The sequence below is a fragment of the Talpa occidentalis genome, unplaced genomic scaffold, assembly GCF_014898055.3.
Source record: "Talpa occidentalis isolate TD23 unplaced genomic scaffold, MPIMG_talOcc4v2.1 talOcc4.8, whole genome shotgun sequence".
NCBI lineage: Eukaryota > Metazoa > Chordata > Mammalia > Eulipotyphla > Talpidae > Talpa > Talpa occidentalis.
In genome coordinates this window covers 118906073-118933125 of record NW_023605194.1, presented here as the reverse complement: position 1 = coordinate 118933125, position 27053 = coordinate 118906073, and the positions used below count along the sequence as shown (strand labels likewise).

Here is a 27053-nt window from a genome sequence, read left to right as displayed (position 1 = left end):
AAAGCCAACTCAGGTGCCCGCGGGAGGCAGGGCTGGGCTCCAGAGCCATGCCAGAGCCTGACCCACTTTCTTCTGGGCCCCCCCCAAAGGCTTGTGGGCCCTGCACTCCTGCCGCCACCCGCCACCAACCCAGCAAGAACCCCACTGGCTCAGGGCCCCGCTGGCCCGCCAGGGTCCACCTGACAATCTGGGGTGTGTCCCGCCGGCTCAGGGCCATGCTGGCCCACTGGGGCCCACCGGACAGTCCGGGGTGCACCACATGGGTGCAGAAGGCTGCGGGCCTGCCAGTGGCAGCCAGGGGCTCAGTTCCTTCCATCCACCAGCGCTGCAGGCTCACTAGGGCAGCTGTGGGGGTGCCCCTGTGGGCAGCGCCAGCACCGGGTGCCGGGCAGTGAGCATGTGAGCGGGGCTGTCCTGGGTCTCTCCCCTTGGGAATAACTCCCCACCCTCTTGGTTCTTCAATACTGGATTCTTGGAGGAGTCCAGGCCGACTTTACGGGAAATTGTGCCACTTTCTAGATACTTCTACTTCTTTACCAAACTTTCCTGGTCCCCAGACATCCCGTTGGGGGGTCCTGCTGGCCGTACTTTTCTTTACAAAGACACATTTTTCCCTCGGCAACCAGTGAGCAGTTTGTTGGGTGAGCATTTGCGGTCCCGTCAACAGCAGCCTCGGTAAAATCTGTGCCCCAAGGCTCCCTGGCCCTTGGTAACCCGTGATGCAGTATCACCTGGCGATTCTCTGCTCCTGTCATCCCTCTGCCTGGACGAGCTGTCACCTGCTGCGGAGAGGCCTCCGTGTCATGTGCATTCGTGTCCTGATGTGCCATTTTCTTTTCCAGGCCCAGGCTCGCTCAGGGGGCACTTGGTCCTGGCCCCCAGCCCTTTGACGTGGCTCTCCGTCCGTCTGTGTGGGACGTCACATCCTGGCACCAGGAGCCCCGGCCACACCTGGTTCTAGTTCTTTCCCTGCCCCATTCCTTCCGTTTCTTCTAGGAGGCTTGATTGCTCTTAATGGGAATTAGAAGTCAGACGTGGACTATGGGCGCAATCGCAGCAGGATATGTTCTAGGCTCTTACGCTGAGAACAAATCACACATCCTGAAGCGATACCTCCGTGGTGACACGTGCGATGGGAATCAGCACGACCGTGTTCTCATCCTTTATCCTCCTCCGTGTGTCCCCTTTTCGTGGAAACCAGCCGAGGTTTACCCGGCGTTGAGTGTTCACACGTCAGCCCCAACACACAGGCACGCCAGTGCCAGAAGCAGCCCTGGTACTGGCATGATGGCAGAGCTAGTGCGTGAAACTGCAGCTATTGCAGTGCTCTGAGATGTCCCACAGAGGCACTAGAAAGTTACTTGAATTCCTTTTCTTCTGGATGGTTATGTTATTTCACATACTGCTGAAATCACTTGTTTCTCATCATCTTCCACGGTAGAGCGAGCCGAAGCTGTAGAAAGTACGGCCTCTCACCACATCTTTGCAAGCTGCTCTCCCCAGGTAGCTGGCAGGTGCTGGGTGGATGGGTGGGCAGCGGGCTGGAGTTAGACGGTGTGTGGGGACCTGCGCCGGGGACAGTGGGCGGGCATGGTGGGGCGAGCTGATCGTAGGGAAATAGTCTCGCGTGCCCTCGGCTCACCTTCTCTCTCGCACAAGATCTAACACGTCATGCGCAGTATCTTGTCTCTTGCTTTTTTCACTTAATATTATGTCCTGGAAATGCTCCCACAGCAGTTATAAAAATCTTTTTCATTCTTTTCATAGTTACCACCACTCCATTATTTATCTAATCAGTCTTCTATGGATGCACGTTTAGACTGTCACCATATTTTGCTAATGTAAATAGCAGTGCGAGGAATAAACCACCGCATGTATTGCTTTGGTTTTGTGCAGGTTATAGGCCTCGGAGCAGAGGCCACAGCAGACAGATCTCCAGATGTGGCCCGACTCTCCTTCCCAGGGTTAGAACATCTGTGTTCCACTGCCGGAAGAGGCTTTTTCTCCCTCGCGACTGGCCTCTGGGGTGTGGTGGCAACTCGCCAATCTTGCAAGTAAGAAGATAAATGTGAATGCTTGAGACTCAGCTGTGTAATCGTGAACAAGTCACCCAGCCCCTGAGCTTTCTTTCGCTTCCAGTTAAGATGAAAACGCCCAAGTTAAAAGACTGAGGTGACAGAATGGACAGCTCAGCTTATGGGTAGTTGTGGATCTATGACTCGTCACACAAATGCCACGTATGTGGCATTTATTACTGATATTCTTTTGTGCTTACAAGGGACACATTTCAAATAACTTACTTATCTTAACAACCGGAGAGTTTAACCTTTTTAAATATATAATTAAATGTATTTCTTTCTTTTCTTACATTGCTGTTCATTTTTGGACAGTTTTGGCTTCTCCCCCAGGTGTAGTCCCTGCAGCTCTCCCGTGACCACAGCCTGTGACCACCACCACCACTGTCCCTGTGCATGTCGCTCCCCTCTCTTGCACCCCCCGCACCCCACCCTGACCCCGCTGAGGCCTCAAACTTAAGGGCAAATAACTTTGCCCTTAAGTTTGAGGCCTGCGGTGGACTTCCCGGAACTAACAACAACAATCACCAGGCGGGGGAAGCTTGTGATGACGAGTTACGCCCCAGCCCTCGCTGCCAGGCTCTCACCGCTGCAGCACGGCCCTAAAGCTGCCTCCTCAGAGCAAGGGTCTGACCATTGAAGGTCCCAGTTAGGACAGGAGCCTCTCCAGGTCCTCAGGACACGTGCCAGGGTGGAAGCCCCTCCTTCTTCTTGGGTGGGGGCAGGGCAGTGGCCAGAGCTGAGTCCCCCTGGTGGGACCTCGGCTGCCTGTGGAGACCAGGCCAGAGGGGCGGCCAGGGGCCGAGCTGGACCAGAGGGGCCACTGAGCAGGAGTCCAGGCCAGAGGCAGGTGCCTGGCTGGGGGGGGAGCAGCCTCACCAGGCCTGAGCTTGGCCTCCTTGGAGGTGGGCGGGGTCACCTGGAGTCAGGTGGGAACCGAGGGAGAGAAGGACAGGCAGCTTCCTGCCAGGCAGGCTGACCGGCCTCTGGAAGGCAGGTGGGAGCTGCTTTTCAGAGAGGGTGCCCTGGAGTAAGGAAAAGTTAATTTATAGTCCATAGACTTGATCATAAAAGGCCGAACAAACAGGTGACATCGTTACAGAAAATTCACCTTTAGAAAACATTTAAGAAACCAAGCGAGAAGGAACGCTCTGGTGTCCTCGACAGTTTGTCCTTGTGTGGAGCCTCCCTCAGAAAGCAGAATGAACGTGCTTCCATTTCCCAGAGCCGAGAGGACACGGTGCGGGGAGACACGGGTGTAGCGCCGGGGGCCTTCCCGAGGAGGTGCTCCGCCCGCAGGGGGAGGCCGCCGCAGCAGGGGATGGCTCTCAGGCCTCCGGGGACTAGAGCCAGGAGGGGCGCTGGGCTTCAGCGGCATCTTGTATGGAGCGGGGTGTGTGCGTGTTGCATGCAGTATGTGGTGTGTGTGGTGTTTGTGGTGTGCGTGTGGTGTTGTGTTGTGTGGTGTGGGTGTGGTGTGGTGTGTATGCTGTGTGGTGTCTGTGTGGCGTGGTATGGTCTGGTGTGTGGTGTTTGCGGTGTGTGGTGTGTGGTGAGCACGAGTCGTGTGTGTTGTGAAGGGGGCAGGAGCAGACAGGAGCCCTTAGGGCCGCTTTCCCGCCTGCCTGCGCCGAGGCCTGAGGCCGCCTCTCCAGGGTGCCTGTGGGGCTTGGGCCTGCGCGGCCGCGGGCGACTGTCCAGACGCCGGTAACGCGGCGGGAGGGAGGAAGGGGAACGGCTAACAGCCCCGCCCGCCTGTCATGACACCTCAGGGGAGGCGCAGGACAACCCGCGCGGGCTTCACCTTCCGGACCGTTTCGTGCCCCTCGCCAAGCCGCGCCCGGAGCGGCTGAGGCAGAGGCGCCCTCCCTCGAGCCCGACACCCGGCTCCGCTGGGCCCGGCCGGCGAGGACCCGGTCGAGCGCCCTGGGGACCGGGTGGAGCAGCCCGCGGGGCCTCCCCCCCTCCCGGCCCGGGTCCTGCCGCCGGCCGGGAGCGCCGAGGCGCGTCGGGAGCTCGGGAAGGAGGCCCCGCGGGTGCCCCGCGAGCAGGTGCCGGCCCTGGCGCCCCCGGAAGCCCCCGGGAGGAGGGCGCAGCCTCCGAACCGGCCGCGTCACCAGGCTCCGAGGCGTCGGGTGCGGCCGACTCGCCCCGCATCCCAGCAGGGCCTGGAGCCGCAGCCTTAACCGCCGCCCCGCTGCCCGCCAGGCGCCCGCCCAGGGCGCTGTGAAGACGCCGCGCCCGAGCTCGGCCTGAGGCCCCGCGCCGCAGCCGCCCCGCCCAGGCGACCCGAGCCGGACGCGCGCAGGGCCTGAGCCGGGCACAGAGTGCGCGTGCGCACGCCACACCCGCACACACCACACACACCACACACACCACACACACCCCCACCCCCCCACACACACACACACCACACACACACACCACACACACCATCCCCCCACCCACACACACCACACACACCACACACACACCCACCCCCCACACACACACCCCCATCCCCCACCACACACACCGCACACACATACACCCCCACCCCCACACATACACCCTCCCACACATACACCCCTCATCCCCACACACACCACACATACACCCCATCCCCAACCCACACACACAGCACACACACCCCCACACACACACCCATCCCCCCACCACACACACCACACACACATACACCCCCTCACACACCCCCACACATACACCCCCCCACACACCCCACACATACACCCCTCATCCCCACACACACCACACATACACCCCCACTCCCCCACCCTCTCACACCCCCATGTACACCCACACACCACACATAGTCCCCCACACCCCACACACACACCCACAGCACACATACACACCTACCCCCATCCCCCCACACACCACACATACACCACACATACTCCCCCACCCCCCACACCCTTCCCACCACACATACCCCCCACTCCCCACCCCCTACACACCACACACCACACATACACCCCCCCACCACACACACACCCCCATACACCACACATAACACACACAACATACACCCCAGACAACACATATACCCCCCACCCTCCCCACATCACACGCACCATACCCCCCGTGCACACACACCCACCCCACACACCCCACAATATCCCCCACCACACACACCCCACACATCACACATACACCCCCACACCACAGCCCCCACACACACACCCCACACACCCCCCACGCATGCCACACCCCCCCCCCACACACACACTGATATTTACAGAAGTGGGTGGGATTAAGTGATTTGTTTCCTCAGAGATTGACTGTGACATCCTAGGAACGCTGTTTGCATTCCTGCCCATCACAAAGTGTAGGTGTTTCCGCACAAGGACCTCTAAACGCCCCTGGCCAGGCCTCCTACAAGACAACAGCTGTGGCCACGTCACGCCTGAGTTAGGACGAGGCACTGGCGCTGATTCATGTGCTCCCTTTATGGGGCTGCGAACATTCCTGGGAAGCACGCGGGGATGCGAAAACTTCCAGAATGTAAATTCTGAGTTCGTAGTAATAAAAGTCGCTCTGAGCAGGAAGGCACAGCTGGAGGGTGTGCCCGCAGGTGGCATAGTGCAGGGTGTCCTCGCCCCATCCCGGGACGGGGGCCTGTCAGGCTCCCTGCAGAGAGGACTGGAGCCACAGATATGGGCAAGGACCCTGGTGGCCGGGCCCGATGTGACCACAGGGCCCTGATGGGTGGCTGCAGAGTGGAAACCGGGAGGTACACACGAGGAGGGCTTGGGGATGGAGGGGCCAGGTGCCCAGCATGCAGGAGCCTCTGGAGGCCAGCAGGGGCCAGGATTCCCCCTGGAGCCCGGGGGGAACGAGCCGCACCCCCTTCTGCTGGGCTGAGCTGAGTTTGTGAGCACAGGGGCAGCTGGAGACACCTGGCAAAGGTGGGGTCGGCCTTTTTTCTGGGAGGGCCCTAGGGAGGGCTCCGGAGGTGCTCCAGGCCCTCCTCTCCCATCACTGGCAGAAACTCCTCCTTCAGGACCAGCTGAGGGTCAAGTTGGCCTGAGGGTGGGAGGAGCTGCAGGGGTGGCCAGGGGCAGGCTCGAGGCGCCAGAGCTCTGAGAGTCGCTGGGTTCCAAAGAGGGAGGACTGGCTTTTCTGCACCATTTCACTCTGCTTGAAAGGCCTGGATTTTCCACACTAAATTCCGAGTTTGGCGTGTAATTCCTCGACCTCGGGCAGAATCGCAACCTCGAGCAGCAGGCAGGGTGGAAGCGGCACAAGGTTATGCCGCTGGGATGGCCCTGCCCCACGTGCCTCTGCTGTGATGGAGGGAGGCAGGACTTCCTGCCGTGTCCCCTCCCAGCTGTGCGCCCATGGGGGGGTAGCGGGGGGCTGCCTTTGACCCCCAAATACCCCGATTGCTTCCCCCTTCCCTGACTGCCTATCAGACAGAAGAAAAAGGTGTCTTTTGGGAAAAACCTAAATGTTGCTTTGACAAATATCATTCTCGTGCTAATAATACTGACGATTCTCCCTCAGGGTCTTAAATCTAAAACACTGTAACACTTCCAGGGAACAGTCAGGATTGAAAAAATTATCTACCAGGAAAAGCGAATTTCTGCATGAGACTGAATTGTAGCGCACAAGCCCCAGGCCTGGCCTCCCTCCCCTCCTGGTGACTCATTCTCCACTGTCAGCCCTTCACACGATGACCCCCTCCCCGCGCAGCGATTGGCGGAGTGTCCCGAGTCTTCCTTCTGGTCTTTGTCAGGGTGAGGTGAGACTGGCCGTCCCCGATGTGCTGGCTAATACCGTAAAGCCTGAGTTAATTAAGTTCTCTAATTTTATTCCCCCCCCACCGTGTGAAACTATTATTATATCAGAGATTGACCTTGATGGATAATCGCATACTAATGAGAGAAGGAGGCAGAGAACTGGTTTTCTGAGCTTAACTACTAGAATATTTCTTTTCCCAAAGAAATTAGGAATTTTTGGTTTTCACATACACATAACACATTTCAGTAGAATATAAATCATCACCGAAGACGCCGCGACACTGCGTGTGAACAGCAGCTCTCAGGCCCGCGCCAGACCCTTGGGCCCTCCCCCGTCTTACGCCAGGAAGGCCTCGGCCACTTTTTCCTGTTCTGAAGATGACAGCCACGTTGGGAGAAATCAGTTTCCTACCATCCATTTCCCAGGATGCTGGAATATTACCCAGGAAATAAACGTGATTGAGTCTGTTTCCTAAAACCATGAGAAAAATGTGAACTGCTGGGACGTTGCACCCAGGGGAGCAGGCGCAGGCCGAGGTCACTGTGCTGTGAACGTGTCCAGCTCCTTTTCCCAAAGCCCTTCCCTCCCAGGCGGGAAGCCTGCAGCCTCCTGGCCAGGCCCGCGGCTCCTGCGAGCGGTGCCCGGCCCATGCCCAGCTCCGCCCTGGGCCTGCGGTCAGCCGCCTGCAGGGCGCGGATCTGAGAGCTGAGGCATCAGTTAGTCTCAGACGCCTCCACCGAACCAAAGTTCCAGGCCAGATGTCCCCTCCGGCCCCGGGCCAGCTCCTCCCGCCCACCCGTGTGAGCCTGAGCCGGCCAGGCCTCTGCGTCCAGCGAGGCCCTGGTCAGCAGAGCGGGGAGGGCGCGGCCTGCCGCGCACAGCGTGGGGGCGCCGGGCGTCTGAGGGGTGTCCGGGAGCCCTGCAGGCCGGCGGGGTCGCGGCGCAGGGATGCGTCTGCAGAAAGAGCCCCTCGACCGGAGGTGGCGGCCCGGGGGAGCCTGCGGGGGGCTGGGCGCCGAGGCCGCAGCGGCCCCCCCCCGCGGCGGCCCGCGCAGGGCACGGGGTTGGGGCCGCAGCGCGGATGCCCCCGCCCCGGCGTCGGCGGGTCGCTCGGCGGCGAGCGGGAGCCTGGACGTGAGGGGCCGGCACGGGCGGAGGCCGGGCGGGCGGCGCGGACCCGCTGCCCGTCTTCGTCCGGCGGGCGGGACCACCTGGACGGCCCGTCCGCGGCCCCGGCCAGGGTCAGCGGCCCGCGCGCCGGCCCAGGCTCAGGGCGGGCGCCCCCGCACCTGTCACCCGACCTGCGGGAAAAACGCCCCGGGGGGGCGGCGCTGCGGGGCGGCTGCGGGCTTCCGACCTCCAAGCCGGGCTGCGGCCCGCGACAGCCGGACCCCGGGGGCGGGGCAGGCCGGGGCCTGGGCTGGCCAGGGGCGGGGCTGGGCAGGGGAAGGGCGGGGCTGTCCGGGGCGGGGCTGTCCGGGGCGGGGCTGTCTGGGGGCGGGGCTGTCCGGAGCGGGGCTGACTGGGGGGGGGCTGTCCGGGGGCGGGGCTGTCCGGGGGCGGGGCTGTCGGGGCGGGGCTGTCCGGGGCGGGGCTGTCCAGGGGCGGAGCTGTCCGGGGCGGGGCTGTCCGGGGCGGGGCTGTCCGGGGGCGGGGCTGTCCGGGGGCGGGCTGTCCGGGGGCGGGGCTGTCCGGGGCGGGGCTGTCCGGGGGCGGGGCTGTCCGGGGGCGGGCTGTCCGGGGGGGGCTGTCCGGGGGAGGGGCTGTCCGGGGCGGGGCGGTCCGGGGGCGGGGCTGTCCGGGCGGGGCTGTCTGGGGCGGGGCTGTCCGGGGGCGGGGCTGTCCGGGGCGGGGCTGTCCGGGGGAGGGGCTGTCTGGGGCGGGGCTGTCCGGGGGCGGGGCTGTCCGGGGGCGGGGCTGTCTGGGGGCGGGGCTGGCCAGGGGTGCAGCTGACCAGAGGAAGGGCGGGGCTGTCCGGGGCGGGGCTGTCTGGGGCGGGGCTGTCCGGGGGCGGGGCTGTCCGGGGCGGGGCTGTCCGGGGGAGGGGCTGTCTGGGGCGGGGCTGTCCGGGGGCGGGGCTGTCCGGGGCGGGGCTGTCCGGGGGCGGGGCTGGCCAGGGGTGCAGCTGACCAGAGGAAGGGCGGGGCTGTCCGGGGCGGGGCTGTCCGGGGCGGGGCTGGCCGGGGACGCTGCTGACCGCGGGTGGGGCTGGCCAAGGCGGGGCTGGCCGGGGTGGGCAGAAGGCGGAAGGGCGGGGCGGCCCGCGGGGGCTCTCGGGTCCCTGCAGAGCCCACCTAGACCAAGCGAGTGGCGCGGAGCCAGTGGGCTGGGCCTCCGGGTCCGGGGAGCCCGGTTCCGAGCGCTGGTCACGCTGCGCGCGGCCCGCCGTCCCGGGCCAGCTCACTCCCGCGGCGGCTCCGGCGAGGGCGGCCGCCGCCCGGCCTGTGCCCTGGGCCGCGCGTCCAGGCGCCGCGGAGACCCTGAAGTGCCGGCCCGAGGACGCCGGGCTCGTCTGGACCCGGACCCGCGCCCGGAGCAGCTCGGAGCGCCGGCCGCGCCTGGGCGGCCCACGGAGGGCGCCGACCCGGCAGCCGCTGGAGTTTTGAAACCGCGAGTCCGTGACTCTTCGCAAACCAGTGACAGTTCAACGTTCAGACAGGACCGGGGCGGGTCCTCGGGCTCCGTGCAGGAGAGCGGCTGACACCGGGAGCCCACAGCCGGGGACGTGGCCTGGGCACTCCCGCCCCTCGGTCTCCCGCCCCTCGGTCTCCCGCCCTCCCTCTCCTGCTACTCCGTCTCCCGCTGGGCAGCCACGTGGACGCCGCCCCGGCCACCGGCCCCTCTCCTGCTGGGACGCACCCAGCGGGGCTGCGACAGTCAGCGCACCTTGGGGGTCCTTTTCCTCTGGGCCCACTGGCTGCACAGGGAGCACCGGCTGAGGTGGGGGTGCCCAGCCCATGGCAGGGGCTGACCAGCAGCGGGGGGCCTTCCTGTGACACAGAGACCCTGGAGGGGCCTGTCCCCAGGCCTGAGGGCAGCCAGGCACCCAGCGAGAAGGCCCAGGCCCAGTGGGGGGTCGGTTTAATGGGATCGAGGTGAGCCTCAGCACCAAGGACGGGGGAGATGGACCCCAAGATAGTGCAGGTGGGCTGCAGTGAAAAGCCAGAGCCAGGGACAGCCCTGGTGGGCACCATGACCGCTGACTGGGCTGTGCCAGTGGGGCCAGGAAGGGGCGACCCTGGGGCTCGAGGGCAGGGCCAGAGGGAGGCCGCCCAAGCCTTGAGTCCAGCCCTCTGCCCAGCTGCTTGGCTCTGCCTGTGGCCACCTCTTGCAACATCCAGGAAGGTATGAGAACGTAAAACAAGAGCAATAAAATGTGTTGTTTTTCCTCACCACAAACAAGCCACAATTGGGATAAAGAGTTGTTTTCAGGATGGGGGAAAAAAGATTCATCACTTTTGTCATGTGCATTAGCTACTGTTTTAGCCAAGTGGTTCTTGCTGTCTAGAGTGTCTGACGTTAAGAAATGCATTTTGATTTCACTCAGAAAAAGCTTCCGGCTGGATTGTGCCTTCTTAAGCCGCTGTTTTCTCCCCAGAGCGCAGCAGTGTCCTGCAGGCGGTCACTCATAGGAGGAGAGCAGGCCCGTAGGGTGCGGGGCCGACTTGGTGGTCCTGGCCAGTGCTTAAGGCGGGGAACCCCCTCAGCCCCAGCTACAGGGTTACACAGCATGACTTGCAAATGGACTAATTTACAAGTCAGATTTGGAAATCACTTTCAAAATGGAATGCAAAGCATCTCCTCTGTGCTTTGCTCTCAGCCCTAGAGCTGTTGAAGCTTCTGAGTTTCATGGGAGAGGAGCTGACTTTCTAGACAGGAGCTAGGGCTGTGCCTGAGCCTGCTTCTCACAGCAGCTGTCTGTTGTGCAGTGAATTGTGTCCCCCCAAATTCATGTCACCGTCCCAGCCCCAAAATGAACCTCAGCAGAGGCTTCAGAGAGGTAATGAGGGCTGAGGAGGTCACCCCGGTGAACCCAAATCCGGGTGGCTGGTTGGAGACGTGGTCAGTTCCCGGAGGCAGGGGTGGGGCAGCTGGCGTCCTGGAGAGAGGGGCCAGGACCTGCAGGCGGCACAGCCCACAGGGGCTGGGGGCATCTGGCCCCCACAGAGGAGTCTGTGGCTGTGCCCGTTTATCTGAGTGGGCCGCCACGGGCAGAGTGGTGGGGCCACTTCAGGGTTCAGGGAGCCGTCTGTGCCCTCCTGTGCCCTCTTAGCTCCTGGCACGAAAGACACCACAGGACGGACCTCACCTGAGTGTGTGTCTGGCTAAGACGCGGGCGCCAGAGGCCATCGTTGTGGCAGGGCCTCTCCTGCTCCTGAAAGTCAGGATCCTGAGTTTGGCCCCCTAGCCGGTGGCTCCTCCACCCCTGCTGCTCCGGCCTCCCCAGCTGCCAGCGCAGCCCCCACTGCGCCAGTGCCTTGGAAGACCCAAGGAAGCTCCCCTGAGGGCGGCAGGCAGGTCCCGGGAGGCGCTGGCTGGGCTCAGGCCCGCTGGCCGCGCCCTTCCCTGTCTATCGGCAACCACGGCTCTCGGGGTCCCCGGCAGGCACTGGCCTGCTGTCCCGACGCCGCCCTTCTCCGCTCGCAACGAACCCCACTTCGCTTCTACTGCTTTGCTTTGCTTTTCACATTAGCAATCGGTTGGTTTTAAATACTAAAAATATCTTTTCTTCCTCAGTCACGTGTCTACTAATGTCACCTGTGGTGTCTTACTTACCTTGAAAAGAAATTGTTAGTTAGAAAAAATCTGACATAGTCAACTTCCATTTTCATCTGACTTTTTTGCTTTAGACCCATGTTGGGAGCCTGGCCCGGGCCGTGTGACAGGATCGTTTTCGTCCAGGCCCGCCGAGGTTCCATGCTCTTCTCTCTGCGGGTGAGCGCGCAGGTCAGGCCCAGGTGTGCCGTCCAGGCCCCGCGAAACTCAAGCCTCACGAGCACACCGTCTCCCCACTCACTCCAGCCTTGCATATGCCCCTGAGAGTTCTGTTCATGAAGGATTGTGCATTAAAGACTACTTCTCACTGATGTTGTTCATGGTGCCCTGTTTCCTATTGTATTGCTAGTTGGAATTGGTTAGTAAAGTATACTGTAGTATTTATACACTGTAAAAACCAATACCGCCAGTCTTTTTTTTTTTTATAGAGGCATGTTTTATTTATTTATTTGTTTGTTTGTTTGTTTGTTTGTTTTGTTTATACAAGCACTGGGTACAGTCAGCAGCGCGGGAGGGTGAGAGGATTCACCAGAGCCAGAGCGGGGAGCAGAGCAGGCAGAAGGACCGAAGGACACTGCTGAGGGGAGCAGCGGGCGGCAGGAGGGGTCTGCGCGCCATGGGGGACCCTCCTCCGGTGGCCGGGGAGCAGCCGGGGATCAAACCGGCGCTGCAGAGGCTGCGGGCAGCCTCGCAACCCAGCGCCCAACCGCTGCGCCACCTGGGAGGCCCAATACCGCCAGTCTTGAAAGGAATCTCATTTCTGTAGGTGTTCACGTCTGTAAAATGAAGGCATGTTACACCACTGTGTATGTGTGTGTGGGGGGGTGTCCTCCTGTGGGGAACCCTACACCCAGTTGCATGTCTGTTTAGGGTCGCCGCTCAGCTTTCCTCTCTTCAGTATTAAAAACTTGCCATTTAACTAAACAAGAAGAACACCAAGTCTGGTATGATCCCCATACTTCCGGACATTTAACATTTTTCTTTCATTCAGATTCTTCTCAAATTCTTCTCAGACATTTCTTAGCCCAAAAGGGAGACTTTGAAAGTGTTTTCAGACCCAAAAGCATTCAACCCGACTTCAGTATCTGCCAACATCCTAGGGAGACCATCAGTTTATATAAATTGAGATGAATCATGTTGTAATTTGTTGGTTTCTAAAAGAATTACCTTAATAGTTTAGGGAAAGTGACAGTGGGCTGTTTTTGATAGCTATGTGGATGGGGCAATAATCCAGTTACTCGTTATTGAAATGGAAGTTTGTGGAAGAGAAAACACGATTAGAGTTTAATAGATGTGTACATTAGAGAGTTATATCCTTGATGTACAGTAACAAATAAACAAATTACGATATTTTGTTCTAATGAAAATGCTGACACTGTGATTTGTGACCCTGACAGTGCTTAGAATGAGCCATAAAAATTGCTATTCAAAATTGCATCTATTGCTGGAAGTTTTAGTAACTTCAGAACAATAATTCAACGGTAGGATGACCAATATTTACACTTGACTGAAACAGAGAAAAAATTGAATTCCAGAATAATAAAATTACCTATATGTGCACTAACTGAAATTTATTTGTCCTGCGCTGTTTATAAAGTGAAGCTTTATAGCCAGGAACCTTTTGCTGTTACTCAGAATTTAGATTCCATCAAAGAGAAAGGATACACAACTTGCCAAGTTTGGGAGTTTGTAATTTTAGTTTGCATATTATTAACCTATCAAAACAGAATCAATGCAATACGCTTTCTGTTTAGGTAAACTTTCTCTTTAGTTCTGTCTCTGAAACGTCCGTCTTCCCGTTATCTCACACTCTCTCACCAGTAAATCCTACTCGAGTGTCTCCTGCCGCAGATTGTTCGGATGGAAAAGTTCATTTTCCAGCCGTTCCTGCCTCTCTAGTGCGTGGACCGGCTTCCTCCGGAGCCACCAGCTCTCCCAGGCCCCTCCCTCCCCGACTCTCAGGCCCCTCCCTGGCGGCCCGCTGCCCGGGCTGCCCTTTCCTGGCGCCGACGGGGGCTGCCCCGACGCCCGCCCCGCGCCCGGCCGCGCCCCCGTCCCCGCTGGCCGCCCGCGCCTCGGCCCCGCGCGCCCCGCGACGACCCTGCTGCGAGGACTGCTGTGTCCCCGTCGGCGGCGCAGCGTCGTCTCTGCACGTGCAGGCGGACGAAGACACGACCCGCTTCTGGGGAGTCCCGAGCGGGCGGGCGGGCGGCGAGCCCCGAGGCTGCGGAGGGCGGAGGCGCCCGTCCTGCCCGCCTCTGCGGGTGGGGGAACCGGCCGATGCTCAAAACTCATTGTTTGAAAGTCGCTTCGCTGCGATGCAAGCTGGGGTGCGCGTGCGCGGCCACCGACACACCCCACAACCATGTCGGGTTTTTTTTGTTTTTTTGGTTTTTTTTGGTGGGACCCTCGCCGGCGGCCGGGATCGAACCGGCGCTGCAGAGGCCGCGGGCAGCCCCGCCACCCAGCGCCCCACCGCTGCGCCCCCGGAGGCTCGCGTCGTTTTTTAGAAACACCAGCGCACGCGGAAGCGGCACCCGGGGCCGGGGCGCGGGCGGGGCCGGGAGCGCACCGGGGCGGAACCGGGGAGCCGGCGGCCGCGGTCTGCGCCTGGACCGGGAGTGACCGGGACGTCGGGCCCGGGGCTGGGAGGCCTGGCCGGGGGCTCTCGCCGCCGCCCGCCCCGCACGCGAGGCCCGAGCGCCCCGCCGGCCGCGGCGCGCGGCCGTTTCCCGCGTCCGCCCGCCGCGCGCGCGCGACGGCTGCACCGGGCCCGCGTGCGCCCCGCTGGCGTCCAGGCCTGGGGCGGGGCCCGACGGCCGCGACGCGCCGGCTCAGGGGCAGCGCTCGGCCCGCCGGCCGCCCCGGCCCCGCCCCGCCCCGCCCCGCCCGCCTGGCCCGCCCCGCCCCCGCCTGGCCCGCCCCGCCCCGGCCCGCCTGGCCCGCCCGCCCGGCCCGCCCCGCCCCGCCCCGCCCCGCCCGCCCGCCTGGCCCCGCCCCCGCCCGGCCCGCCTGGCCCCGCCCGCCCCGGCCCGCCCCGCCCGGCCCCGGCCCGCCCGGCCCCAAATCCCGCCCCGCCCTCATCCCGGATCCCGCCCCCGCGTCTCGGCTCTGGCCCGCCCTCGTCTCCTGTCAGGCTCCGCCCGCGTCCCGGCTCCGGCCCGCCCCGCTCAGGCCCCGCCCCGCGTCTCGGCTCCGCCCCCGCCCCGCGTCTCGGCCCCGCCCCGCGTCTCGGCTCCGCCCCCGCCCGCGTCGCGGGCCGGGACCGGAAGGGGCGGGGCGGGGACGTGCCCGCGGCGCCGCGCCGGGGGGGGGCGTTGGCGCAGCCGCAGAGCCGCCCGCCGCCGCCCCTCGCCCGTCAGCTCGCCCGGCGGACGCGGGGCGCGGGCCGAGGCCCAGGCCCCCCGCGGAGTCTGCGGCGTCACCCGCGTCCCGGGCTCGGCCGGACGGTTGGGCCGCCGCGGCGCCTGCCGGCAGGTGAGGCCGTCGCCCCTCGCGCCGCCCCGGTGCGGCCGGCCGGGCGGGTTCTCGGGCGGCGGGCGCCCCGGCCTGGGTTCGGAGGGGCCTGGGCCGGGCCGGGCGGGTCGGGGTCCGCGCAGCGTTCTGGGCCGGGGTCGGCCCGCTGTCGGGAGGGCCTGGGCCGGGCCGGCCGGGCCGGGCCGGGCCGGCGCGGGGGGGCGGGGTCGTGCGCGCCCCCGGACGGGCTCCCGCCCGCGCCCCCTCCCGCGTGGGTCGGGGCGGGTCCCGCGGACAGCAGGCTCCTGCGGCGACGCCGCCCCGTGGGCGGGAGGTGGGGCGCGGGGGCGCGGCGGGCGGGGCGGGGGGGCGGGGCGGGCCGCGGGGCCTCGTCCCGTCGCCTCGGGGCCGCGGTTGTCGCCGCGTTTGTGGCCGTCCGGCCGGCGCTGCAGCCGGCGTCCGCGCGCACTGGGCCTGGCGCGCGGAGTCGGTGCCCCCGCGGGACGCGCGTCTGGGCGAGGCCGGGCGCGGGGGCGGCACGGTCGTCCGTCGGAGCTGCGGGGCGAGCCACGGCGGGCGGCGCCCTCTCGCCGCCCGCGCCCGTGGTTTGCGGGTGACGCTCCGTTGGGGCAGGTCTGCGGGCGCCGGGCTAGGAAGGAGACGCGGCGGCGGCAGTGGGGGAGAACGACTTTCTCAAGGCCGTGTTTGCGTGTTTTGAAGGTGGGGTTCGACGTCTGCAGCCCTCCGGCTGCCAGAATCGCGCGTTTCCGTAAGTGCAGCCTGGGAAGGGCGCAGGAGCCGAGGCCCAGGGCCGGGGCGCCCCAGGCTCGCCCGCGCTAGGGAGGGGCGCGCGCTGGAGGCTCCCCGCCCACATCCACGCCCGACCAGCCAGCTGGGGCGGGGGCGCTGCTGCTGGCGACGGCTTGAGTAGTGGGTTCCACCGCTGTGCTTTTCAGGTCTGTTAGGATGGAGCACTCGGAACAGGCCTTCTGAAGACAAGAAGGAGAGAGAACATTGCACACTCAGGAAAAACGTGGGTATATATTTTGTCTAAATTAAAAAAAATCTGATTACCACTGGATATTCAGATAAGGAAATCTGCTTCACCTGTGGTTTAATCTGTTTTGGTGGTAAAGGAACGGGTGTGACGCTGGTGGCCCGCAACGTGACCGTGTTGCCTGACCGCTGAGCCGCAGCTGTCTGAGGTTGGGTATTGTCAGGAGAAAGCCGAGGGAAGCTCTTACTTGATTGTCTATCACGCGTCAACATTCTTTTCTCTCTTTCCCTTGCTCATTAAGCTGCCTGTGTTATAAAGTGTTTTAAAATGAATTTTGGTAACATTTAAATTAGCTCCTAAGCTAGAGGTTAGAGCTGGCAGGAAAACTCGTCTTTTGTAGTGAACGGAGGACTGATTTCTGTGACCACAGAGGCCAGGAGAAGCCCTGGGGCGGACTCCAAAGCCAGTGGAGGTCCTGGCCCGCCTGGCACGTCCTGCCTTGTCATGTTAACAGTGGGTTCTGGGGTGGCCGTTATAGGAGCCGACAGCTCTGTAGGGGCCAAGCTTGGGCCCCCAGCCTGGTTGTGCTCGGCTACTCTTTATGCTTATGGAGAGATTTCTGGTCCATTCCATGCCCATTTAAAGGCCCTGGCAGATGTCTAGGATTGTGTGGGTCATGTCCCCCTGGAACTCCCTGAAGCTGAACTTCTGTGTAAGCCACTGTCCGCAGCTTGCGACCTGGCTGTGGAGATCCACTCTGCAGCCCGGTGCTGACGCCCTCTGTGGGCACCCCCGCACTGCAGTCCCGTCATGCCTGACTTGCTCCTTTGACTGTCACCCACTTCCTCTGTGGCCCACCCCTATATCCTACCGCCACCGGTCTGTTAGATGTGTGAGCATTTTACTCGCCTCCAGGGTGAGGGTTCATAAAGGCATTTAAACTTTTGCTCTGCAACCTCACCCTTCGGCTTCCCGGTCACTGTTTATGGTTAGCCTTTGCCAGTAAGCTCTCCCTGCTTTAGAGCAGCCTGCTGCGGTCACAGCGCATTCAGCATTGCGGGGGTGTGGACGTGGCCACTGCTGTGGAGGCCGTGGGCAGTGTGTCCTCACCCCGTTTTTAAACTAGTGATCTCTGAACATAGGCCTTGTGGTTAATAAACAGAGAACATTTTAGGAAGTTGACAAATCAAGTGAATTTCCTCGCATACTGTTCCTGTTTTTAAATCTGCTTTTCTAGTTTTTTTTCAAAATGTTGCCTCTGCCATTTGGCCTCGAAGGGCTTCTTCCCCACCTCCGTCCCTTGTGTCCCCAACGCCCTCCCTTCCCTGGCTTGCCTCAAGTCCTTGGGAGGCTTAGTGACGGTCCATGTCTTTTGGAAAGTGTCTTATGTTCTTAAAAGTATTTTATCTTTATGTCTGCATGTAAATACCCAGTATTTGTTTTTATTCTGACTTTGCTGCACACGATTCTTTCACTCTCCCTCCCTTTTGCTGGAAGTGGCCGCCCTGCATCCTTTCTCATGGCCGCACGGTACCCCGAAGTGTGGGCGCCCTGCCTCTCGATCAGGGCCTCTGATGGGCATTGCGTCCCTCCGCGTCCTGGCTGTTGTGAGTGATAGGGCTCACGCTCACTGGAGAGATGCCCGAGCTGGGCTGTGTGGTTCCACTTTCAGTTGTTAAGGTAAGTTGAGGTTGCTTCCTGCTGAGGTGGCCCTGGAGCGTGACCGGCCCCTCTTTCCCCACAGCCTCTCCGGCAAGGGTCTTGGGGCCCGCTCGGTAGGCACCCTTCTCACAGGAGCGCGGTGCCGTCTCCTGTGCTCTCAACTGGCCTCTGTCCCTGGGCGCGACACAGCTCTTCTCCCTGTGTCTGTGGCTTCTGGGCAGCCTCTTGGGTGGGTCATCTGTTCCTATCTGCCGCCCATTTACTAAGAGGTGATTTGGTTTTTAATTGTTGAATTGTATGAGTTTTTGTCTGTTTTTATGTTGGCCCCTTGTCAGTTATGTTCTTTGCAGCTGTCTTTCCCCATTCAGCCGGGATCTGCCTGACTTGTGTTTTCTTTTGCTGCTTGGAAGCTGTCTAACTTGAGGGCATCCCAGTTGTTTATTCTTGTTTTTAATTCCCTTGCTAGAGGGGTCCAGTCGCCCAGATCTCTCCACTGTTGACGTCACACATTGCGTCATCAGCTTTCGTCTATGCATTTTATTGTTGCAGGTTTTACATCTAAATTTTTAATCAATTTGGAGTTTGTTTTTGTGTATGGGGCGAGTGAGTAATCTGACTTCATTCTCTCATGTGTTGTCTTGAATGATTATTAACTGTATAGCTCTTTTTGTGAAGGGTAATTTTCCTTTTTCTCATTTGCCACAGATAGTTGTGTTATAGGGACTTTATGTTAATACCGTATAATCAAGCATGATTTTCTTGTTTCTTAGATCATAAAATAAGAGCTTTCATTCCTCACCTTTTACTCATTCTCAGTGCATCTGAGTACTCACACTCGTGCTAACACACACACCTCACACAGTGCATTGTGGTGTAGCCAAGCATCTGGTGGCAGGAGATCTGCCTGCCCTAGGGAGGTGCTTCCCCACGGCGCACGAGGAGGACACCCTGATGGAGGCTAGGAGGCTTGCTGGGACGCGACACGCACACACTGCCGGTGGCTGCTCTGGGTTATCTGTGAATTTATGTAACTACGTGGTTAATGCTCCCTTATCATTGTGGGGTAAACGTGTGAACAGATCTAAGGACAGTCACCCCCTGTCACGTTGAGCCAGAGTACAGTAGCTGAGCCCGAGTGTCTGCTGGGGTGGTGAAGTCAGGACATTGGAAATAGGATACGTTGTCTTACATTTTGCTTGTTTTTCTTTTTGTCATGGGGGAGAATGGGTATAGACTGGGGGTGCGGGGTGTGAAAGAATTCACCAGAGACAGAGCAGAAAAGGTGGATCCACTGAGATCCATTGCTGAGGGGAGCAGCCGGGAGACAGGAGAGGCCTGCTGCTCCTGTCTTACATTTTATGTGGAGATATGGAAATGTCCTGTCGTTGTGATGCTGAGTTCTCATCAGTGAAGGAGCAGGATGTGATTTAATGCACTTTCATGTGTATTCGACCCCCCCCCCCCCCCCCCGCCCACATGATTTCCCTCACAGTTTAGTCTTCTACACATTTGCATTCTTTCAGGCCTTTTGGGGCGGTTCAGGAAAAACGTCTGTAATGGATCAAAGGAAGAATGAGAGCATCGTCCCCAGTTTGACTCAGCTGGAGGATTTCCTCACGGAACACAATTCCAACGTTGTGTGGCTCCTCGTCGGTGAGTGGCTTGTCTCCTTGTACTTGGTTGTTTTTGGTTGATGGACCAGCGGCTGCCAGGCTTCAAGCAGTGGTGGTTGGAGCCGGAGTGTTTACAGCCCCATTTATTTATTTTCTGCCAGGGAGGGAGACTGGAACCTCTGTTTCTGTGACAGTTGGCTCTGGAAGCTTTATCTTTATCTTTTTTTTTTTTTAAAGATTTATTTATGCATACAAGAACTGGGGTACAGGCCAGAGGTGTGGGGGGCGAGAGGATTCACCAGAGACAGAGCGGGGATCAGAATAGGCAGACCGAGTACACTGCTGAGGGGAGCAGCACGGAGACAGGAAAGGTCTGCTCCATCATGTGGGTCACCTCCCTGGCAGGCCGGGGAATCAAACTCATGCTGCAGTGGCTGCAGACAGCTTCATAGGTTATGTCTTCACCCCTTGCACCACCAGGGAGACCTCCCTGGAAGCTTTTTCTTAGGCTGCTCCTGCTCTTACTGGGGCCTGGGTGGGGGAGGTGGGTGCAGAGAGACTCGGCCCTTCGCTGTCTCTGCTGCTGCAGGTCCCCTCTTCACCCCACCTGACACAGACATGAACGTCCTTATGACAAACATAGTAAAGTCCTCTGGGTAAATATGTCTTTGCTAATCCGTTTTCTCATCTCTCCTCACTCTGTATGGCTATGGAATTTGCCAATAATAACTTTTTTGTCTAATATTCCAGAAGCTTTCTAGGTTTATAGAAATCATAAACAGTATACCATTAAATGGCAGAGAGAGGGAGGGCGTGTGAGTGACTGGAGTAAACAGATGCCAGGGGCAGTTACAGAATGTGGCGGAGCCGGGGAGGAGGGCTGTAGGCTCCTGGTGCCCTGGGCGGGCCGCACTCGGTTTGCACAGGGATCTGGGTGGGGGGAAGCCAGGGCCAGCCTGAGTGGCTGTTTACTGACCGCCTTCCAGTGCTGTGTGGACAGACAGCCTACGTTGACTCCTATCAAGTTTTGAATCATTTGGTTTATATTATAAGTTTGTATTTTACAAGAGAGTCAACTATAAACAAACAGCAGCTATAGCAACTTAGGATTATTTGCTTGATTGTAAACTTGTCAGACAATGAAATAACTAACACCAGTGGTCCTCCAGGGGCGGGGAGTGTGGGGAAGCTGCCTGGGGCCGTGGCCTGGGCCGGCACTGACCCTGCCTGTGCCGCCTCCAGGATCTCTGCCAGCTGCCTCTCCAGAGCAGGAGAAAGTGGGTAAAGGTGGCTATAGTGAGAAAATCATTAGTGATTGTTAAATCCCGCTGTTTTACGAGTGATCTTATCACAGAAACGGGTGGGGGCTTGATGTGGTGAAAACACTGCAGTCTGGGCGTCACTGCCAGGCCCAGACTTTCCCAGCAATCCTGTTGTGTCTCTGAAGCACTCCAGCAGCCTGCTGCTGACAGAGCTTCTGTGATAAAAGTCCATACGCAATACACGAGACTTAAAACATAAAGGCTTCTAGTCAGAAAGTCTCAATAGAATCGTGGAAATAATTTCCATGGAGAATTCATAGCACTTGCTTGTAGAGCTGCGGGGTGGCCTGCCTTCCCTGCTGTGCTGTAGTCAGACTCTAGGACTTAGTTTTATCTCTATTAAATAATTAAATGCATTGAGAAGTTAATATTGCTAGATGCTCACACATGTTAATTTGCTTGACATTTTTGTCCTAATTTAGGAAATAGTTATACTTTTAAGTGGATAAGCAAAAGAATATTGTCAAAATGCTTTCTTTTGATTTTTGCGTATTCATGAACTAGGTTATTTGCGGACTACCATGTTTTATGCATGATTAACTTTTCATATGAAATGGTCAAATGTCAGGCCTTCCCGGTGGCGCAGCGGTTGAACGCTGGGTTGCGAAGCTGCCCGCAGCCTCTGCAGCGCCGGTTCGATCCCCGCCTGCCCCCCGGCCACCGGAGGAGGGTCCCACATGGCGCGCAGACCTCTCCTGCCGCCCGCTGCTCCCCTCAGCAGTGTCCTTCGGTCCTTCTGCCTGCTCTGCTCCCCGCTCTGGCTCTGGTGAATTCTCTCACCCTCCCGCGCTTCTGACTGTACCCAGTGCATGTACAAATGAATCTTTAAAAAAAAACAAAAACTGTGCTGAAGGATATTTAAAAAAAAAAAAAGAAAGAAATGGTCAAATGTCAAATAACATTTACTATAGCATATTCGGTGGCATTCTTTAAGAGTAGGTTGTTGTTTTACCAGTTACAGCAAGCCAGTGTAAGTGCACTGCCTTTCATAGACCTGCCTTAAGTGTGCTAAAATTCCTACTCATTTCCATTAATTTTTAAAAAGCAATTTAAAGTTACTTTTCTCTGAATTAATAACTCATCAGTTTTCTTATTTTTGAAGTGATTGTGTCCTTGAGGCATAGATTGAGATGAGCCTTTAGCCTAGTAAGGGGGATTGTTTTCCAGAATATTCAGAATATGGACTTTCTCTTCCCAGGATGTCTTTACACGCGTATAATCACTAAAACAGTAGAAAGCATTGAGAAAAGAAGTAGAAAGAAAGGGAAGCGGTGTTCTTGAAACATCTCTTTTAATTCACTGATTGGAATCTCTCCATTTCTAGCTAGTGACTAAGGAGAATGAGGAAGTAGAATCAACTTCTGGTTTTCAGTTTCAAATATTAAATTATAAGATGATATTCTATCAAGGGAATGAATCCTGAATGTTATGTGTGATCACCTTACTACCATTTTTATTAAAATATTGTGATGATCAAAAGAAAACTTAATGTGAGATCCTTTTGAATTTTCCTTCTCCCAACAGCTACCATTTTGTCCTGCGGGTGGATTATTTATCTCACCTACTATAATTCTCGGAATGTTGGCTTGATCCTGACGCTAGTTCTGAACAGATTGCACAAGCGCGGCTACATCCACATCGGTGAGTTGGAGCCCACCCTGCTGTGGTGCCTGCTGGGTGGGCAGGCCGCAGCCCCGCCCAGCGGTCGTCTTCAGGTGTTCCTGGGGCAGCTGGTAGATTCTGTCGCTGCTTGTGAAAGATGCTCATTAAAATAATTAGAAAAATCTAGACATAAAATAGGGACGTAGAAATTTCTCAAGAATTCACCATCCAAAGAAAATGTCTAATGCTGGGTGAAAACTTTGCTGTTTTTATTTCAAAGTAATTTTTATATGCTTAGAAATCTCTAAGTCGCTATCGCCTTGTGTATTTTATCTTGATGTGCCGCATTTGCTTCATCTCCGATGTGCTCCAGCAGAGGCCTTGCAGACAGACGGGGGTGTCTCAGAGGCCCCATGCTTTGGGAAGTCCTCACCTGGCTGCGGCTATGAGGGGTTCTGAGCAGAGCACTCGACCTTCCTGAGAGTCGACTCCCTCTTAGTGCATGTACATAACACTTCTCCCAGACGTAACTCTTCTCCGTTGATTAGAGACAGTGACTGGTCCCAAGTCACCCACGCCAATGGAGAAGGATATTGAATTAGTTGCTGCTTTGGTTTACTTAGTAGTGGTGCATAAGGGAGGGGATTATCCCCAGGAAGCAGCCTTTTAAACTGTCCTCATGGCTGTTTGCTAACTCAGTCCTTACTGATGACACCTGTGTTGTTTTTTGTTCTGGCTGAGGCAAGGTGATGGGAAACGCCTGGGTCTGTAGGCACGGGGCAGGGAGGCGAGAGCCTGCAGCCGTTGGGTGCCGTTTGTGCTGAGGTGGTTTCAGACTTTCAGGGCTCTGTTCTCTGTCACAGCGATTATATTCATCAGTTGGTTTTTTTCCCATTTCAGGCTCTTTCTCTTTTTCGGTTCTTTCTGGAAAAGTCATGGTCCGTGAAATCTATTACATTACGGAAGACATGTCTATTAGGTAAGAAATAATACAAAGAAGAGCGCATTAGACAAGCTTGAAATGTTAAAACTTTTTGATTGTGACACTTTATTTAGTATCACTTGCTTTTCCATGTAAAACCTACATCAAAAATCATTTACTCGGGCCTCCCCGGTGGCGCAGCGGTTGAGCGCTGGGTTGCGAAGCTGCCCGTGGCCTCTGCGGCGCCAGTTCGATCCCCGGCTGCTCCCCGGCCCCCAGAGGAGGGTCCCACGTGGCGCGCAGACCTCTCCTGCCGCCTGCTGCTCCCCTCAGCAGTGTACTTCGGTCCTTCTGCCTGCTCTGCTCCCTGCTCTGGCTCTGGTGAATTCTCTGACCCTCCCGCACTTCTGACTGTACCCAGTGCATGTATAAACAAAACAAACGAACAAACAAATAAATAAATAAATAAAACATGCCTCTATAAAAAAAAAAAATTAAAAAAAAAATCATTTACTCAGTAAATCCTTTTTGGTGTATTGATGTTTTAAAATGTTTCAGTGGATTTATTTAGTTTGACAAAAAGTTGATTTAGCAACTTATAGAAATGAATCATTTCATTCCTAGATGAAAAATTGAGTTATTAAAATCTCTGAATATTTTTGTTGTAGAATTTGTGATGGTCATATGTTATATAAAATAAGGACCAAGAGTGTTAATAACTCATCCATTGGATCCTTATTATAGGTAGTAAGTTTTTAGAATTGTTTAGCACCTGCTGTAGCTCTAATTTTACTCTAAAAAGGAAATGCAAATCTGAATGATAGTAGATGATAATTAAAATTATGAGATAGTCTTTTTCATGTAAGCCTGGAAAGAAAAGCTTTATTTTTGTTATTTCCTTAAAATGTATCACTTAAATAGAACTTGATCAGTTTGAATTAGTTGGGAGGTGCTCTTTGGCATCACCCATATCTCACTTAATTCAGAGGCAACTTCTTTGTGAGTCTAAAATTATTTCCAAATTAAAAGTAAAAGGTAGCAAGGGAAGAGGCTGTGAATACACACTCTGGCGCCTGAGGGAACCCATCATTACAGACTTTCCAAGTCTCCCCTCAGTGTGCTGACACCCCTTTTAACAGCTGACCTAATTTCTACAACATTTAGAAAAGAAAACATTTTGTTACACTTAGGTTTACTGTTCAGTGTAATCTGGTATATTTTACCAAAATCGAGGAATCTAATTGAGAACTTGGCAAGTCCTCTTTTCCTTTTATCACTGGAATATTAGGGAACAATTAGGGATGCCAGTGTCTTGTTGAAAATTTTCTGTATTTCCTCATTTTTTATTTATTGCTTGTATTCTATAAAATCTAATGAAGAAATGAGTTACGTAAATCGTTACATTTTTATCTTTAACTTTTTCTTGTGTAGAATTCAAGATGGATTTGTAATCTTTCGGTGGTGGAAAATGTATAACCCAAAGCAGAAACAGCACGGTGAGTTTCCATGTACTTGAAATCTGCAGTCGTATCCTTAGAGTTTTCATTTATAAATATTGAAATGTTTTGCATTTTATAATAGATTAAAATATTTTTATAAAGCTTTGACGTTTACAAATTGATTTTTTTACCCCTGGGCTAAAAACCCTCCGTTGGCTTTCTGCTTGTGTGGTTGATTTGTGCCTTTAGCCGATTGATTATTCATTCAGCTCGTCCTCAACACGGGCTGCCGTTCCCAGCCCACTTGGCTGTGGGGGCCGCAGTGCTCCCTCTTTAATCCTCCCCTATGCCGCTTTCCTACTCTTGTCATCCTCCTGGCACTGCCCAAGTTCTCATTTACCTCCCAGGGTGAGGAGGAGCTTTTATCCCCAGATTCTCTGCCCTCCCGGCTCAGCAGGTGCTGTCTGTGCCTCCCGGGCCCACAGTTGCCCGCACCAGTGACACCCCCGGGAGGGGCTTCATGCGCCAGGGCTGGGCGCTCAGGGCACTCCTCTCAGACACCCTTTCCAGTGTTCTAGGTTGTTGTCGGCCCCAGAGAGATTTTGATTATCCAAGTTACATCATTTATGTTTACTGTATTTAAAATTAAGCTTGTTATTATATAAACATTTAATTTAAACATTTCTAATAAATCTATTACATAATGGGACAAATAACATGCCCTTTGAAAAATAACTTTTCCAGGTGAAACATGCAGTGATAAGAGGGACACTGTCAGAACAGCAGTGAGCTGCTGGAGCCATGGCCGGCATCTAGGGTGTGAGGGAAGGAGCAGCTCACGGGTGGATCTGCCGTGGATATGACAGGGCTCCGGAGTGGCTCTGTGGAAAGAGGGTGTGCAGCTGAGAGGCCTGCTGACCTGGGAGGGGGCATGGGTAATGACTAAAGAAAGACAAACCTAATGTGAGCCTCATTGCCATCAAATTCTAGGCACCTCAAGTGTGCTTTTATTTTAAGAATTTAACCCACAGCAAGAAGAGAAGTGAAATATCTGCTATACTAGCGTAGGGTGTTGTCAAGAGCTGTTAAAAAATTCCAGAAAAGTTACAACTCCTAAATATTAGTTTCTTGGTGAAGGATTATTGGGTTTATCTTTTTTTTTCCAACTATCTTAGGAACTACTGAGGAAAAGAACCTAGACTGGAATAGAACTATGAGTATTACTGTGTGAAAGAAAAATTTGTGTTTTTCTTTTTTTAAAGATTTATTTATTCATGCATATAAGAATCGGGGTATAGGCCAGAAAGATGTGCAGGAGGGTGAGAGGCTTCACCAGAGACAGAGTGGGGAGCAGAACTGGCAGACTGACGAAGTACACTGCTGAGGGGCACAGCAGGCAAGACAGGAGAGTCTGCTGTGCCCTGTGGGTATCTCCGGCCGGGATCAAACCCACGCTGCAGAGGCTGCAGACAACTTCACAGCGCTGTGCTCAACTGCCTGTGCCACTAGGGAGGCCCAAAAATTTTGTTTTTGCTAATAACTAGAGAAGAAATTAATGTTGAAATTGTATATGCCTCACTAATTCACAGCTAAAGCCACTAATATTAAAGTTAATACCAATTCTCTTTGCCCATTAAAAAAAATAAACTCTTTTTAATTGATCAGATCTAATTGAATTTGCTTAGGGATAAAAATACGTAACGGTCAAAAAAGGTCTCAAAAAGACAGGTCTGGGCCTCCCCTAGTGGCGCAGCAGTTGAGCGCTGGGCTGTGAAGCTGCCTGCAGCCTCTGCAGTGCCGGTTCGATCCCCAGCCGCTGGCAAGGGTCCCACATGGCGCGAGGGTCCCACATGGCGCGCAGACCTCTCCTGCCGCCCGCTGCTCCCCTCAGCAGTGTGTTTCGTCAGTCTGCCTGTTCTGTTCCCCGCTCTGGCTCTGGCGGATCCTCTCACCCTCCCATGCTTTTGACTGTACCCAGTGCTTGTATAAATAAATTAATTAATTAAAAAAAAAAGACAGGTCTAATTCCTTCCCTGTAAAGAGCAGGCCGCCCCTTTGCCACTTCAGTGTGGGCTTATTAAGTTCGAAGTCCAGCGCTCATGGAATCTTTAGTATCGTGTAGCTTTAAAACACAGATGAGTTATTCATGGAAAGCCCTACCTAGTCTGTGATGCAAAGATTCAAATAATGGTGTGCCTTTTAAATACTTTGTACTTTGAGTATTTTGCTATTTATAATTTAGTACAAATTCGTGACTATCTTAGGGTAAAGTTTTATTTTTACTCTGTAAATGTGAGTTTGCTGTTATTAGCATAAATTCTGTAAATTTTGTTGTTCAATAATTGGATACAGAAATATAGGGTGTTTTAGCATACTAAATTAAAGTATTGTAAGAACATCAGCTTTTTTTTCTTTTGCCAATGTTTTATATATTTTTAAAATATGC

The 27053-nt window shown here is 56.2% G+C and overlaps 1 protein-coding gene across 10 annotated transcripts in view; it reads left to right on the top strand.

Annotated features, from left to right (window-relative positions):
- The first annotated feature begins 15026 nt into the window (after positions 1-15026).
- Positions 15027-27053, top strand: part of BLTP1 (bridge-like lipid transfer protein family member 1) — a 98125-nt gene continuing 86098 nt past the window's right edge. For 7 of the 10 annotated variants that reach the window (XM_054690387.1, XM_054690383.1, XM_054690384.1 and 4 more), the window contains exons 1-6: positions 15658-15819; positions 16007-16083; positions 19233-19362; positions 22169-22285; positions 23147-23225; positions 24600-24664. In XM_054690387.1, coding sequence (XP_054546362.1) covers positions 19266-19362; positions 22169-22285; positions 23147-23225; positions 24600-24664 — 358 coding nt within the window. In that variant the 5' untranslated portion in view covers positions 15658-15819; positions 16007-16083; positions 19233-19265. Of the gene's footprint in view, positions 15072-15657; positions 15820-16006; positions 16084-19232; positions 19363-22168; positions 22286-23146; positions 23226-24599; positions 24665-27053 lie in introns of those variants that run through there. The other 3 variants (XM_054690379.1, XM_054690380.1, XM_054690381.1) reach the window with 3 other exon arrangements.